We start from the raw sequence: 15,807 nt of genomic DNA on the forward strand, positions 1-15,807 counted from the left end.
TATTTTTATTTTGAAGAAATACTGCAAGTCTGCTGCAGTTCCCATATAAATAATTATAAACACTTGCTATGAAATTTACTGCAGGCGCTTAGTTGATAATTGTTTTAGCATTATTTTTTTTATTATAAATGGGCTTACTCTTGGCCAGACTAGCCAAAGGCAAAGACGTGGCCTACGATGGAGTGAGCTCGCCCAGAAGATGCCTGTTCCTCTTATTTTTATTTTATTTCGTGATTTAATTGGGTACATTATGCAGGAAATTCCAAGTGATAGATACAAGATTCAATGTACGCCCTCGCTGTAAATATGCCTATTAGCTCCCTTGTGACCAAAGACATATAACTCCGTATAGACAGATAAAGTCTAAGAAAAAAACGTACCTCAGTCTCAGTACCATACAGAAAAAGATACGGTGGCCTAGATGGCATTACACCTTTAGGGTACGCTCAACTAGATGGCGCCAATATTAACATTTGACATTTTAACCCTTAAATGCATGACCTTGACAAAGATTTAATCAAATTTGAATTTTGACGTTCTGTCAATAGAGTCAAAAATGCATGATGCATATATACATCACTATGCATTTAAGGGTTAACACATATCGAGCTAAGAATATGGACCAAATTGTCAAAACTGAGGTTCAAAAGTTTTAAGCCTGTGTCAAGAGATGGCAGATCCCTCCTACATCCCAGATCGGATAATGTGAAAACGCACTAAGGTCACATCTCGGACACTGGCGATGATCAAATATATGAAAGAGGCGCGTTCCTATCACACATTCTAAGCTCGTGTAGGTGAACGCGTACCATGCGTGTATGAGTGAAATATGACAGGTTGACTGTTCGCGTTTTTGACAGGCGGTAACCGAGAGGGGGTGGGCGGCGCTTTCAGCGGGGAGCGGAAGTGGCCATACTGTACGATAGTACTCTTTATTATACTGTGCTAAGGTATAGCTCTCTATCGCTCGTCCGTAATAGCGCAGACCCAGTTGCACTTAGTTCCATTTCAGTCTCCACGATTATCAAGGAACACCGGTCAAGATGTGAGTAAAACTCCTTATTTTGTATATTTTTTTATTAATTGTTAACCCGTTCACTTCTTGGCGGTGACGGCGGCCTCGTCCTCGCGCGCGAAGGTCTGCAGCAGCTCCTCCTTCTTGGCGGCGATGCGCTCCTCGCGCCGCTTGCGCGCTTCCTTCACCTTGTTGCGGCGGGCCTCCGCCTGGTCGCTGCGATAGAAAAATTATTGGTTATGGATTTGACTAGAATCGTATTTTATGGCTAAGAATTTGAACGCCAGACGGTTAAGAAACATGTGTTGAAGTTTAGTAAAACATGCCACTTTGTCGATTGCCATAAGTACACTTAGAATTAAAAGACTATTCATACTAATTGTAAGCGTGACAATGAATAACATTCTGTATGTAGCCTTATACTGATTTTAGCAGCCTATCATCTGTACATGGGCTTAACGAATGTAATCAGTAAATGTCAGATTTGCGGCACATCACTTTTTAGGTTTTATTATATTATATTATATATATAATAGGTACAACATTGTTGATAAAGTTGATTTTAACTTGAAGCTCTATGGAAATAGCTCTGTCAACAACAATACTGGCACCGCCCTTTAGATTGAAAATGGCACATTATGTACTGTAAATAACTATAGTATTTTAGTTATTATCAAGTTTATAGGAGGTGGGGCATAGCAAATGATATTCCGCTGTGTGGTAGGGCACAGAACAGCGCATATATTATATCTCGCTTGAATCTAGAGCAAAGCCCAACTAAGGAAGTACCTCCGCCTTACAGAAGACAGCAGCCAAATAGCACTAGGCCCTGCTCATAGTGTTGTGTTCCTGCCGGAGAGCTCAACAAGGGTGCAGTGTACTGGTGACAGAAGGATCTACAGAACTAATTTGTTCTGTCTATTGTCCTTCGAGCTGTCGGAACCTAAACTGGAACTTGTACACTGTGTTAAGCACACAGCAAAAGGAATGTACAAGTTTCTAATGGGTTGGCAAAGCACATGTGACACTCCTCGAGATGCAGGCGTCCATAGGTTACGGTCACCGTTTTCCATCAGGCAGACCTTATACTTGTTTGCCACCAACATAGTATTAAAAAAAAAGTGATAAACTAAGCCTCACCTAAGCATCTTGGTCCTAGCCTTCTCAGCCTTCTTCCTGTGGATGTACTCCATGAGCACACGCTTGTTCTTGAACACATTACCCTTCGCCTTCATGTACAGGGCGTGGTACAGATGCCTGTCAATCTTCTTGGCTGTTCTGTACTTGAGCAGCAGCTTACGGAGTACCCGCTGTCTTTGGACCCAGAGTTCCTGGAAAGAAGAAGATAGTTTTAAATTAGGACATTTTTGTTCTTTAGTATACTAGAATAAATACTCCTCATTTTATCAGCCTTCATTTATGCTTTCCTTTGCTGCCAGAACAGTAAGCTATTGCTCAAACTCCAGGGAACTGGGCTGAATGAACACAAGTGAACAACCAGCCCGCCTGCTTCCGGCCGGGTCAGCCAGGTGTCCCTACACTACATCTACATGCTTTCCTTTGGCCAGAACTAAATCTAAGAATCGGGAAACTTGAACATGTTATAATCCAAACACTTTCCAAAAGAGTAAAAAAGAGGAACAAACATGGCTTAAAAAAGCTCTGATGATAAAAAAATAAAGAAAAGAACATTGGCATTCATGCTTAACCCACTTGGTCCGACCAGGTGTATATAACACCGCCTGTTCCTTTTTCAAATTTGAACTATATAAATACATATCTACAGCTCAATACAGAGTCAGCAAAAAAATAGTTTTAGGTGTATCTGGGTTAAATATTTAATAAACTAAATACTACTAGTTTTGGAACATAATGACAACTATTGTACAGAGAAAACTTCATACAAAACTGAAGATTGACAGCAATTTAATGCATGGCACTATCCCTTCTGGTTATTAAGGAATGTCAAAAATCAAATCAAATAATTGATATAAGTTGGGCTTTCCATCAGGTGGCCTGTTAGTTTGTCTCATTCGTTTATATGTTTAATAAACAAAATATGGCAGGAAATGTATAGGAAAACACAAGATAACAATTATCAACTCACCTTTTGTGGCATCCTAGCGTTGGCTGTACCTCTCCTCTTACCGAAGCCGCAGTGACGACCCTTCCTGCGGGCCTCTGTGTTCTTGCGGACGCGCGCACGCGAGTGCACGGCTACGGGCTTCTTGATGACAAGACCATCCTTGATCATCTTACGGATGTTCTGTCCTAGAAGGTAAGTGGGTATGTTTAGCTTTGTGACCAATGTCACAATAGGAAAATTCAGCCTAAAAAAAATTTGAAGAATTACAATATATACATAGACTTTTTCAAAAAGCATGCAAAATCAAATATGATAGCAGACTTTTTCAAAAAGCATGCAAAATCAAATATGATAGCAGATGAAGCAAACTTACTGGAGTTGGTGTTGGCGATTTCATTGATCTCATTGGGATCTAACCACACCTTCTTTTTACCACATCTCATAACAGAGGCTGCAAGCCTCTTCTGCAGCTTTAAGGAACTGAAAATAAAGAAAACTCATGTGAGACCACATGGCACCCAGGTAGACCGATAACGACCAAGTTTAAACACGGTCTAAACATTCCCCTACAACACAAAAACACATTAATCTGATGGTAAACAACTTAAATAATGCATTGGTCTTCTTAATTTTTCCATATTTGAATGGTTTTCTTATTTTTTCTTCGGAACTAACCTCATCTTGACGGAGTGAGATCCAACGCATACAAGAAAGAAATATGGCGTGCACGGCCCTTAGTGATGTGCTCGACTATCGATAAAACTGTTCCGATTTATGGAATCGATTGGTCTAATATTTCAAAAATTGTAGTTAAGATTCAAAATGTTTCTTGTTGTCGTTAAATGATTAGAAATAGTGGTGTATGGAAATTTTAAATTTCCTATTACATATTTGTATGGAAGCTCGAGGCATCTCATGTCTAGTCATCGGATTTCTTATTATTTCTCCTTTAAATATCAAATCAAGATGATGCAGTACTACAACACAAAGTAAAATTCACTGATGTGAATTATCGGTCGACTGGTTGTTAGTTTTTTTTTTTTTTTTATAAACATAATATTAATATTTTTTTTTTTTTGTCGAACCGGTAATCGAATGGTAATTATATATCTCTTTCCTAATGCATATGGCAACATCAAGTTTAGCTGTCAAAGACCAAAGAGCCGTCAGTGCGGTCAGTGTCACATTATGACGTCATGTTTTTTTTCTGCTTCGGGCGTTCGAGTGGTGCACGCGCGGGAAAACTAAATTTTGGATTTTTTGACCAAAAGCGGTCTTTTTAAAGGGTAATACCTGTTTTTGTCTGTGTTTTGTTATTATTGTATTGTATAATATTAGTTTTAGTGTTAATAGTGTAGTTATTTAAGTTATCGGGAGAAGACGGCAACTTCTCGGATGTGAGGCAGTTGCCCTCTTCTTTCCTCTCTCCAAAATGGAGTCAGATCAGTTTGACCCAGGGATCCTTGGGATTATTGTAAACCCGCCTTCACCGGCATGTTATATGGAGGTGGAAGAAACTCAGGCTGTCGTTTCGTTAGGTAAGATAATTAAATCATCCTCCTCTCCATTACTCACACCAACAAGGACCATAGATCTAAAAAAAGGGATATGAAAACTATCATTTCTAACTCGGACGAACATGACGATTCATGTAAGATTCCTCGTACCGACCAACATCCGCCTTCTGAAATAGTTGCTCAGTCGAACATCCCAATTTCTTCTGATAGTGAGCCTGTTAGAGAAAACTCGGAAAAAAAATCTTCGGACAGATCTGTTCCTCAGTTTCAGACCAGAAACCTATACAATGACTCAGATAAAGGTCCATACATCGTGCATGTGGCTCGCGAGGCTTCGGAGGCGGACTCCGGTGCCTACATGCATCCGGTGAAATTTGGCCAATTTCTGTACACAAATGGCATATCTAACCTGAAGGATGGTGGAATTAAAAAAATTGGAAGAAATAGGCTGAGTGTAGAATTTTTATCCGCTGCCGGGGCTAATCAGTTTTTGTCGTGCTCATTGGCCAGTAATAATTGCAAGAAATTCATTCCTTCATACCACGTCACCAAAACGGGTATTGCACGTAACATCCCGACTGACTTATCGAACGAGGACCTACCAAATTTAATTTCCACTCCTTTCGGTTGTGGTAAGGTTGTAAAGGCGAGACGATTAAACTTTAAAAAAAGGAATCCTTCCGACAATTCCACTCAATGGGCCCCATCAGAAACTGTAGTTCTGACGTTTGACGGCCAAATTCTCCCGGACAAAGTGTTTTTATTCAGCTGTGCATTGGACGTGGTTCAATATTATTTCCCTACTGTGCAATGTTTCAAGTGTTGTCGCTTCGGCCATGTTCGGGCGCAATGCCGGTCTCGTCCTCGTTGTTCCAAATGTGCTCAGCCTCATGAAGGCAGTACCTGTTCGGCTGTCCCATCCTGCCTTAACTGCTTAGGTAAACATTGTGCTACGGACAAGGTTTGTTCCGAATTCATCAGGCAACAACAGATAAAAAGAATAATGGGAGATGAAAGTTTATCCTATCAGGAGGCGGATAGAAAGATTCCTAAAGCTCGCAGACCGTACAATGAAGCTGCTCAAACGAAGTCTTATAAAAAAACTGTTTTAATTCAAAAAAAAACTCCTGCCCTATCTAACCCTCATGGGTATGATGAGAAATCTCACAGGGCCTTAGTAGCAGACTACAATGCTCCTCAACCTGCTAATGGGGTTATGTTTAGGAATGGTCCATTTAGTAGCCAATGTTCTTCTCCAGTTGCACCAGCGCCGACTGAACTGTTTTCTTTGGTCCATATTTTACCTATGCTCTATTCGGTGATCTCGTCTCTTGTATCTACTCTTCAGCAAAATGCTATCTCTCTACCGTCCAACGTTGCCAGTAGTTTAAAGGATTTATCTCCCTTCCTTTCCAGTGGCCCTGTCTGTGGGCCTTATGAAAATGGCGGTCAATTTTATCCAGTGGAACATCAGGAGCATCAGTCGTAACAAGACTGATCTTCTGTATGTCATTCGGAAATACAATCCTGTCTGTTTAGCTATTTCTGAAACCTGGTTAAAACCTGATTCTCATTTTAACTGTCCAAATTATGTATGTCTAAGACAGGATAATCCAAAAGGTCACGATGGCTGTGCCCTTTTGATTCGGAAAGATATTGACTTCTCCCTCTTTAACATCCCATCTCACCCTTCTCTTTATATCGTTGCATGTAAAATTTTCAACTTTACAGTAATATCTGTATATATTCCTCACCCCTCTGCTACTATTATTAATGACTTTTGGTCTCTCTTGGATAATGTCCCTGGTCCTTATCTTATGTTAGGTGATTTCAATTGCCACCACTCTCTTTGGGGTTCTCATCTCACCAATGCATCAGGTCGAAAAATGCTCCAGTTTATGGACTCGTTTAATTTGTGTGTTCTAAACGATGGTCGTCCTACTCGACGCACCGCTCCGTCTCAGAATCCCTCAGCAGTTGACATCTCTATTTGTTCACCTTCCCTGTCTTCTCTTCTTTCCTGGGATGTTCTGCCTTTTAGTTTTGGGAGTGACCACTTTCCTTTGCTTATTACTTATTCTTCTAGCTTCCAACCTCCTTCGGCTCCCCCTCCTCTTCAAAAGTTTAAGTTAGCCATGGCTGACTGGCCCCTTTTCTCTATTCTTACAGAAAATAAAATGAAGTCTTTGCCGCCTGTCTCTCGATCCAACTGTCTACATTGCTATAACCTTTTTTGCCAGGTTTTATTGGATTCAGCTGAAGTGGCCATACCCCTCAAGAATGTTTCTTCTAATCGTCGCCCTTCTCCTCCCTGGTGGGATTCCGAGTGTACCTCTCTGGTTAAGGATAGAAAATCTGCAGAAAGGGCTTTCTCGTCTGAGATGACCATGGAAAATTATCTGAACTTAAAAAGGGTGCAAGCCAAAACTAAAAAAATACTGCTTTCGAAAAAAAGAGATGGTTGGACAAAGTTCTGCGAATCTTTATCTCCAGCCACTCATCCTTCAGTTGTATGGCGCAGTATTAAATCTTTCAGAAATGCCTGCTCCTCGTCGTCTCCGCCCTCGTCCTTTTCTAACTGTCCTTCTTGGCTGTATGAATTTTCCGATAAACTGGCTCCTCCTTATGTGCCTAACTGGTCTGAACTTCCATCTAAGAATACTGAACTCCCTAATTATGATGACTTCTTATCTTCTCCTTTTCATCTTTCCGAATTACAACTTGTCATGGACTCCCTTTCTGATTCTTCTCCTGGCCCCGATGGTCTCTCATATTCCTTTTTAACCAGATCTAGTATGACGGCTGTCTCTTATTACTTAGATCTTATTAACACCTTCTTTAGCTCTGGACTTGTCCCCGACTCCTGGAAGGAACAATTTGTCATCCCGATTCCTAAACCCGGCAAGGACTCCAATCTTGGTTCATCTTACCGCCCTATTGCCCTTTCGTCCACTCTTTGTAAGATTATGGAGCATCTGTTGAAAAACCGTCTGGATTGGTTTTTGGAAAGTCGAGGTATTCTTCCTCGTTTCCAGTTTGGTTTTAGGAAGGGAAAAAGTATCACTGATAGTCACAGTATATTATCTACTGACATTCGGTTATCATTCTCTAGGGGTGAGTCTATGGCTGCAGTTTTTCTTGACATCTCATCCGCGTATGATAATGTTCTTCTATCTGTACTTAGAGATAAATTGTCCCAACTGAATATCTCTCCTAAGGTAGTCAATTTTATTTGTAATTTGCTGATGTTCAGAATTATCAACGTGAGATGGCAGGGTGAAGTTAAGGCTGTACGTCACACATGGAAAGGCCTACCTCAGGGCTCAGTCCTGAGCCCGATTCTTTTTAATATTTATTCGTTTGACCTTGATAAGTCGGTAAATTGGGCTTGCAGATTGTTACAATATGCAGATGATGTAGTCCTCTACTGCTCAGATAAAAGTCCACTTCGTGCTGTGGAAATGGTTAATGGGGCTTTAGTATCATTAGGTTCATGGTTAAATATGCATGGTCTCTCCTTATCTTCAGCTAAAAGTTCGGCCATTGTGTTCTCTAGAAGTCTGATTACTCCAGCCTGTCGTTTTGTTTTTAATGAGGAGCCTATCCCCTTAGTAGATTCTGTTAAATTTCTTGGAGTGTTCTTTGATCGGAGATTTGTGGGCTCTTCTCATCTTTCTTATATAGCTAAAAAATGCGAAAGGAATATTAACATTCTTAAGGCCCTATCAGGTGCTTGGTGGGGAGCCCACCCATATTCTCAAAAATTGTTATATAACGCTTTAATCCGCAGCCTTTTAGATTTTGGTACTTTTATATTCGAACCCTGTAATAAATCAGCTCTCACTGTGCTAGAACGTATTCAAATGAGGGCTCTCAGAATTCTGAGCACCCGTAACAATTGTTACGGGTGCCATGAAGCCTTCCCCAAACAGAGCTATCCAGGTTGAATGTGTGGATCCTCCGTTGGATTTAAGACGGCAACTTCTTGCAGACCGCTTTTTATTTGGTATCTCTGCACTATCTTCTCATCCTCTTCTCCCAAAACTGCGTCTTCTTCAATTATATGGGTCAAGCAAAGCATACTGGCGTAATAAAGATCAACCCAATTTGGTTAATAGTCTAGTGAAAATAGCAGCTCTTAAACCCCCTATTATGAAATCTTCTACTCTACCTATTTATTCTGTTCCTTTCGAGGCTCTTACGCATGTACCCAAAGTCGTAACTAATATTGGCATAGATAAAGGGTCTCCTTCTGCTAATTCGACTTTCTCTAAGTTTGTTCACTCATACTATTCAGGTCATCGGCTCTTTTTTACTGATGCATCTAAATTATCGGATCAGGGTTGTGTAGGGGCAGCTTTTCTCATATCAAACTCTGATATCTTAGCAAAATTTAAACTTCCTCCTGAAGCGTCAGTATTTTCTGGTGAATGCTTGGCCCTCTTAAAAGCTCTAGAATATATCTTTGTCCATAAGTTGCCAAAATGCGTAATTTTTTCTGACTGTCTCAGTGCAATTCAGTCTATTATGTTACGCCCTTTCAAGAATTTCGCACGTAGCTATCTTATTTGTCAACTAAAAAACAAAATTTTTGAATGCCATTCTGCTGGCTTAGAGATAGTATTTGTTTGGATCCCTAGTCACTCGGGCATAGTAGGTAATGAGAAGGCGGACATAGCCGCCAAAGAAGCTGTTCTTGATGGGGATGACTCCTTTTTTAAAATATATTCGCCTGATATCCTGAACATCCCCTTCGAGTTCATGAAGAAAAAATGGGCTACCCGATGGACCCGTGCTAAGAAATGCTTCTTTTCTGAAATTCAGCCATCTATCCCATCCCGTCCATGGTTTTTCAAAAATAGATCTCTTTCTAAAAGACACACTAGCATTATTATTAGACTCAGATTAGGTCGTGTTTGTTCGTCCGAGCAATTACATAGTTTTAAAATGAAAGATTCTCCTATATGCGACTGTGGTACTGAAGTTGGTAATATTGATCATATTTTCTTTAACTGTCCGCTAAACAACAAATCTCCTGATCTTTATTCCTACCTTCCAAATATTAATGTACCTTTACCTACTAATATGTCTTCATTGTTGTACCTAACTAGTAATAATAAAGTGGTGTATGCTATAAGTAAATTTATGTCAAAAAAAATTGGTTGTCTGTAAAGTCGGTTTACGGACGGTAGTTTAACGTGATAACGTCAAACATTACAGTAGTATAGACAGGGGCGGTCAGAGTATAGCAAAAGGGGCCCGATTCTGGGACTTTTTTCACGTTTTTTTATTTATTTATTTATTTATTAAAAATACACAAAAGTTAACAGTATTTCACCAAAGCACTTATGTGGTAATATAATTATATACATGTTAAATTGACATAAATAAAAGCAAACACACTTAAAAGTTAAACTATGGTTATTACATTAATCACCTAAGGAGTGTAGAGTCTATGAACCTTAAGAGTTTTCTGTAAAACACACCAACACTATCAGCAAATATGTCAATATCGTCTGTCTCCAACATGATGCGGTTAAGAGCAGCTCGGGCTCGAGCGGTGCGCCGGCCGCCGCGAACAGGCGCCGCCGCCGCCGCGCCGGCACCGCGCCCGGCATGCCAACCACCACATTCGCTCTTGGCACTTGCAGCCCCATTCTCTCAAGCACGGATGCGTCATCTACTCTATGGTGAAACAGTTGGCGGTAATGCATAATATGCAGCAGTTTCCGTCTGGTTTCTAGAGTTTGAAGACCAACCATTCCTGTTACGAATAGAGATGGATACATATATGGGTAATATCCGTACAGTCGTTTGTAAATGTGCCTACAGAACTTCCTCTGCACTCTTTCTACATAGTGTTTTGTTCTTATTAGAAAGAATGCATTAAAATAAGCATCTTTTATAAATTAAAGTTTTTTAAAACCTACTAATTTAGGAGTTAGAGTGGTGCAAAGTTGCAAAATTTTCCCGTAGCATTACTAAGGCGCCAGAGACAGAAAGCGATATCGACGGAGCCCCGCTTATTACAGAAACTGCACAGAATAGGAGCCTTCGGCCGTTTGAAGATACCTAACGAACCTAACTTATACCTATATAAAAGTCGTCATTTTGTATCCTAGACCGTTTGCGAGACACGCGTTAATTTTATTAAAGTGCTAGTGCCATTTACTAATCTTAGAACCCTAATATTCGCAGCTGTGGTGCTTTACTCAGGCCACACGCTACAACCATACCGACTTTTGTGTCAAAATGACAGTCAGCAATGTCAGATTCCACATTGGTCATTAATTTTGGAATCAGCACCCCTAAAACCTATTTTACGACACCCATGATGACTTTTGTGTCAAAGTGACAGTCAGCAATGTCAGATTCCACATTGTTCATTAATTTTGGAATCAGCACCCTCTAAAACCCATTTTACGACACCCGTGACGACTTTTGTGTCAAAGTGACAGTCAGCAATGTCAGATTCCAAATTGGTTATTAATTTTGGAATCAGCACCCCTAAAACCTATTTTACGACACCCATGACGACTTTTGTGTCAAAGTGACAGTCAGCAATATCAGATTCCACATTGTTCATTAATTTTGGAATCAGCACTCCCTAAAACCTATTTTACGACACCCATGACGACTTTTGTGTCAAAGTGACAGTCAGCAATGTCAGATTCCACACTGGTCATTAATTTTGTAATCAGCACCCCCTAAAACCTATTTTACGACACCCATGACGACTTTTGTGTCAAAGTGACAGTCAGCAATGTCAGATTCCACATTGTTCATTAATTTTGGAATCAGCACTCCCTAAAACCTATTTTACGACACCCATGACGACTTTTGTGTCAAAGTGACAGTCAGCAATGTCAGATTCCAAATTGGTCATTAATTTTGGAATCAGCACCCCCTAAAACCTATTTTACGACACCCATGACGACTTTTGTGTCAAAGTGACAGTCAGCAATGTCAGATTCCACATTGTTCATTAATTTTGGAATCAGCACTCCCTAAAACCTATTTTACGACACCCATGACGACTTTTGTGTCAAAGTGACAGTCAGCAATGTCAGATTCCACATTGGTCATTCATTTTGGAATCAGCACCCCCTAAAACCTATTTTACGACACCCATGACGACTTTTGTGTCAAAGTGACAGTCAGCAATGTCAGATTCCACATTGGTCATTCATTTTGGAATCAGCACCCCTAAAACCTATTTTACGACACCCATGATGACTTTTGTGTCAAAGTGACAGTCAGCAATCTGAGGTACTACATATTTGTAATCTGAAAGTAATCAAGTCAATAATTTCAGTTATTTTGAATCGACTATGATTCCGAATTATTGGTAATAGTAATTATTGTATAGATGATTAGTGATTCCTTTATATGTAATGGTAATTTACCGTTTCACTTGATTACATTACAAGTAATCTGACACCCAGTAGTGGATTACAAAGTAAAATCAAGTAATCGTGTAATCCGGAATCGATTACGATTTGCCCATCTCTGCGGCGCTGCTGCAAGTTTTGAGACAGAAGTATATGCTAGAAAGAGATGCAGATATTTGCCACTCACTCTTACCCAAGCCCCCCTAATAAAAATTCGTGTAAAATGCATATACTCATCCTTGACTTCCTTATGACTTAGATAATGTATTGAAAAAGGATGGATATATGCTAGTTATTGCTCTTTTTGGTAGGTGGTCCCTGGTTTTGTGTTAGCTAGGGATGTTACTTTGTCGATTCAATTATCGATAAAATATGCACTTACGTTCTCACCTTAAAAATAATATAAACGTTATATATATAAAAGTAACGAAAACATACAATATTGATATAAACATTTCATTTGGATTATTATGTGGCTTTTTGGCTATGAAAGTCATATATTCATACATTCTTGGCTAACCGTACCTACTGATTGCAAATAAATGGTTTGTTTATGTACTTACCTACATAAACGGTCACTTCTCTTCTCTTACCAAGTCCTAATATTACATTATCATACCTATATCTCTGATCATAGGTCTGTATGCCTCCCTTTTTCTGTAACGTGAATAAAAAGGACGGCATGTTGTCTATGACTATATTTCTATGATAGTGTAATATCGGCCTAAATAGTTTGTAAAAAATAGAAGATGGGAGATACGAGTATAAAACAAATAAATACATTCTTCTCTTCTCCTTACGCAAAGACCTAAGTAATTTAATTCGTGTAGCATCCCTCTATTAATTTCTAGTCCACCACTCTAGAATCTACTTATACTTACCTCAATAATATTTTCTCTATCAAATAGAAAATAAAACAAAACGGCAGTGTAGGTACCAAAATTTATTATTTCAATAGTTTCACCTATTTTTAGTTTCTTTTTAATAATGTTTGAGAATTTCTGGAAAACTAAAAAATACTATAAGTTTAATTCACTAGAAATGTTACATTACCATTTACCCAGTCTGTGATACCTGATCATCATTAATCATTTTTATGTCCTTTTCAATGCAAGAATGTCAATAGAGTTAATGTCGGGACGTCGATAAAAATGACACATCACTAGTACAAAAACATAACCTAAAAACAGTTTGGAGAAACTTCAGAACAGAATTTAACATGGTAGTAGTTATTATATAAACTGTGAAAAGATCGTATTTTATGCTTTGTTTAGATCCTACAAATAACAGTATCAATAACTGACCGAAATTCACTAATGAAACACAGCAGGTTCTTGGGAGTTTTCTTTTCTCCATGTATGTGAATTACAGTCCTTAATCACACAAGCCATAATCACACAAGGAACTTGAACACATCACAAATAAGAATTTAGCAGGATCATCAACTATCTATCAGGAATAAACACAATTAAATTAAAAATCGGCCAGACGACCGCCGAGATATTTGATCTAATATAATATGATTATGTACAATTGTCAAAGGTAGACACCTGGGGAGACATCTGGGGGCCTGCTCCATTTCAGCTTCTTGGCCTTCTTTTTGGTGGAGTCTTGGGAGTAAAGGAACCGCGAGCATCGCACCTTGAACTTCGTGTTTCCGGTCTTCTTACTCGGAAATCTAAGAAATATATAAAGTTGAATTTGTAAAATAGCTAAATAACAAGAGAATCATAACAAAGAACAATAATCATTGATGGCGTTTTTAAGGTATGAATATTGATAGGTTATTATTGCAAGGTCGATAAAACACATCACATCACTATGCTAAAAAACATAACCTTTCCGAGTTTGAGAAAACTTCCAAAAAATATGCAAAAATCTATACAGAATTGAATAAGATTTGAATTGTATAAACTACTAATATGTACATTTATATTTCTGCCAGGTCGTATCAATAAATATTATCAAAAACTCAAGAAACTTACCGATGAAATGATATAACCTCTTGCGTGTTTTCTTTTCTTCCTGAATGTGATTTGCAACACTTGATCACACAAGCCATAGTCAGAAATGAAACTTGGAACTATCACAAATATACACTGAGCTATTTTTTCCACGATCTATCAGAAATCCTCACAAAATAAATAAATATCGTCAAGACGACCATTGAAGTCGCGCTAAAAACTCGAACCAATATAATACGACTATGTACAGTTGTCAAAGATGGAGACCGAGTGTGAAATGACAAACGTATACTAGAGGCGACGCTGCTAAGAGAATTTTTTACACACCCCACTGCGGTCCATGGACCGCAACGTTGTCAGTCGTCACCAGGCCCTTGCAGTGCAGTGACGTGCCGTGATGCATTTACTTTCCACGTGAATAATGCGTTCTTGTGTGCTTAAAAATTGTTCTAATCACTCGAAAAAATCAAATAAAAGTCAAGGTGTGACATTTCATCGGTAAATTAAACAAAAAACTCGTCTATAATATTTTAAGATTGAATATTCTACAAATACGCGAGCGGGAGCGGGACTGCCGCCATTTTGGTGACGCAATCAAAGACTAACCGCGCAGATGTGCCATTTACATTGTTCCTACTAATGTGTTTCACCTCTAATATATTTGCGAAATATATATATTTCTATTTGGAAAATGATTAGGTAACTAATTACTACGTCATGAATTATGTTACTATAATATAAAAAAAGTTTATTTCTTTATTGATTGTTAATATTTTTTGAGTGAAATTGTATTTTTAGCACGCTCACTTTTTGCAGTTTTCTTTGATCTGGTCATGAAAAAAGGGAACAATGGATACGCTTTGTCCAACACATATATATGTTCATTCATTGTATTTTAAAGAAGAAGATAAGTACAGCACAATTATATTAATTTGTATTGTTTAAGTTGTAAATAAATAAATCATTTTGACTAGACTAGCCGTATTTTAAAATATAAAATTTCCGTTAGGCAGAATATAATAATAATGTGTCACATCTGATGGTGGACCTACTCTATGCGTAAATTGCCGCTCCCCCCACCCCGCGCATTTGTCAGCATGTGCAGTGTTTTCGCTTGGCAACGTCGCCTCTAGTACGTAGTACATATACCTCAATGAACGTATATTTAATTTTGCCGTATAATAAATGGACCCCAGGTCCGTTTTGACATCAGCATTTAGGGACAACCTTCGAGAAAACGAAAGAAGTTGTGGAATATTGTCTCATTCGCTCATATAAAAAAGGTAATAGTGTGGTGTGAGTAAGATACATGTCACCGAGCTCTTATTTTAGGATGGCTTCCATGCTTTAGTTATACTTCCGTGCTCTTACCTATAGTTGCGTCTCAAAACTTGCAGCAATAACTTGCTGGTCTAAACTCAGCTTAACGAGAACAACACACGGGCGCGCCATCTGTCCCAGCTGTGGTGCTTTACTTAGGCCACACGCTATAACCATACCGAGCGCATCGATCAGCCGCTTAGTTCCAACGCGCGCCAATAGATGGCGCAAAAACTATATTGCGAAACGGGACAATGACGTCATCTTTTTCGTGCATGCTGCCCGTAGTAACGAGTTATTAGACGTTATCACGTCAAAATATTGTCCTTTAAAAGGCACCTTTTTTACTTAGTGTTGAACATAAATGTTTGTTTTTGTATTAAATTATAATAATATAATAATCAAAAGAATGTTTGTTTAGAATAAGTAATTTTTGTTTGTCATTTTCTTATATTGTTCTGCAGGTATTACCCAGTCTATCTTTTTGCTCTATGTTTATTTTCTATCCTCATGC

At 38.8% G+C, this 15,807-nt stretch overlaps 1 protein-coding gene across 1 annotated transcript; it reads right to left on the reverse strand.

The window, feature by feature from the left end:
- Positions 1-1,062: 1,062 nt before the first annotated feature.
- Positions 1,063-3,862, reverse strand: LOC125225148 (60S ribosomal protein L19). The gene is made up of 5 exons (XM_048128722.1): positions 3,777-3,862; positions 3,475-3,581; positions 3,123-3,286; positions 2,156-2,346; positions 1,063-1,231 (listed from the first exon to the last, which is right to left on the reverse strand). The coding sequence occupies exons 1-5, from the start codon at positions 3,779-3,781 to the stop codon at positions 1,096-1,098; spliced, it is 603 nt and encodes a 200-aa protein (XP_047984679.1). The 5' UTR covers positions 3,782-3,862; the 3' UTR covers positions 1,063-1,095.
- Positions 3,863-15,807: the final 11,945 nt, after the last annotated feature.

The sequence above is a fragment of the Leguminivora glycinivorella genome, chromosome 4 (assembly GCF_023078275.1).
Source record: "Leguminivora glycinivorella isolate SPB_JAAS2020 chromosome 4, LegGlyc_1.1, whole genome shotgun sequence".
NCBI lineage: Eukaryota > Metazoa > Arthropoda > Insecta > Lepidoptera > Tortricidae > Leguminivora > Leguminivora glycinivorella.

Excerpts from the sequence above, each read along its gene's own strand:
- LOC125225148 (XM_048128722.1), bottom strand. Across the intron at positions 3,287-3,474 it reads AATCGCCAACACCAACTCCA|GACAGAACATCCGTAAGATG; the intron begins GTAAGTTTGCTT and ends CTTACCTTCTAG. Across the intron at positions 1,232-2,155 it reads GCTAGGACCAAGATGCTTAG|CGACCAGGCGGAGGCCCGCC; the intron begins GTGAGGCTTAGT and ends TTTCTATCGCAG.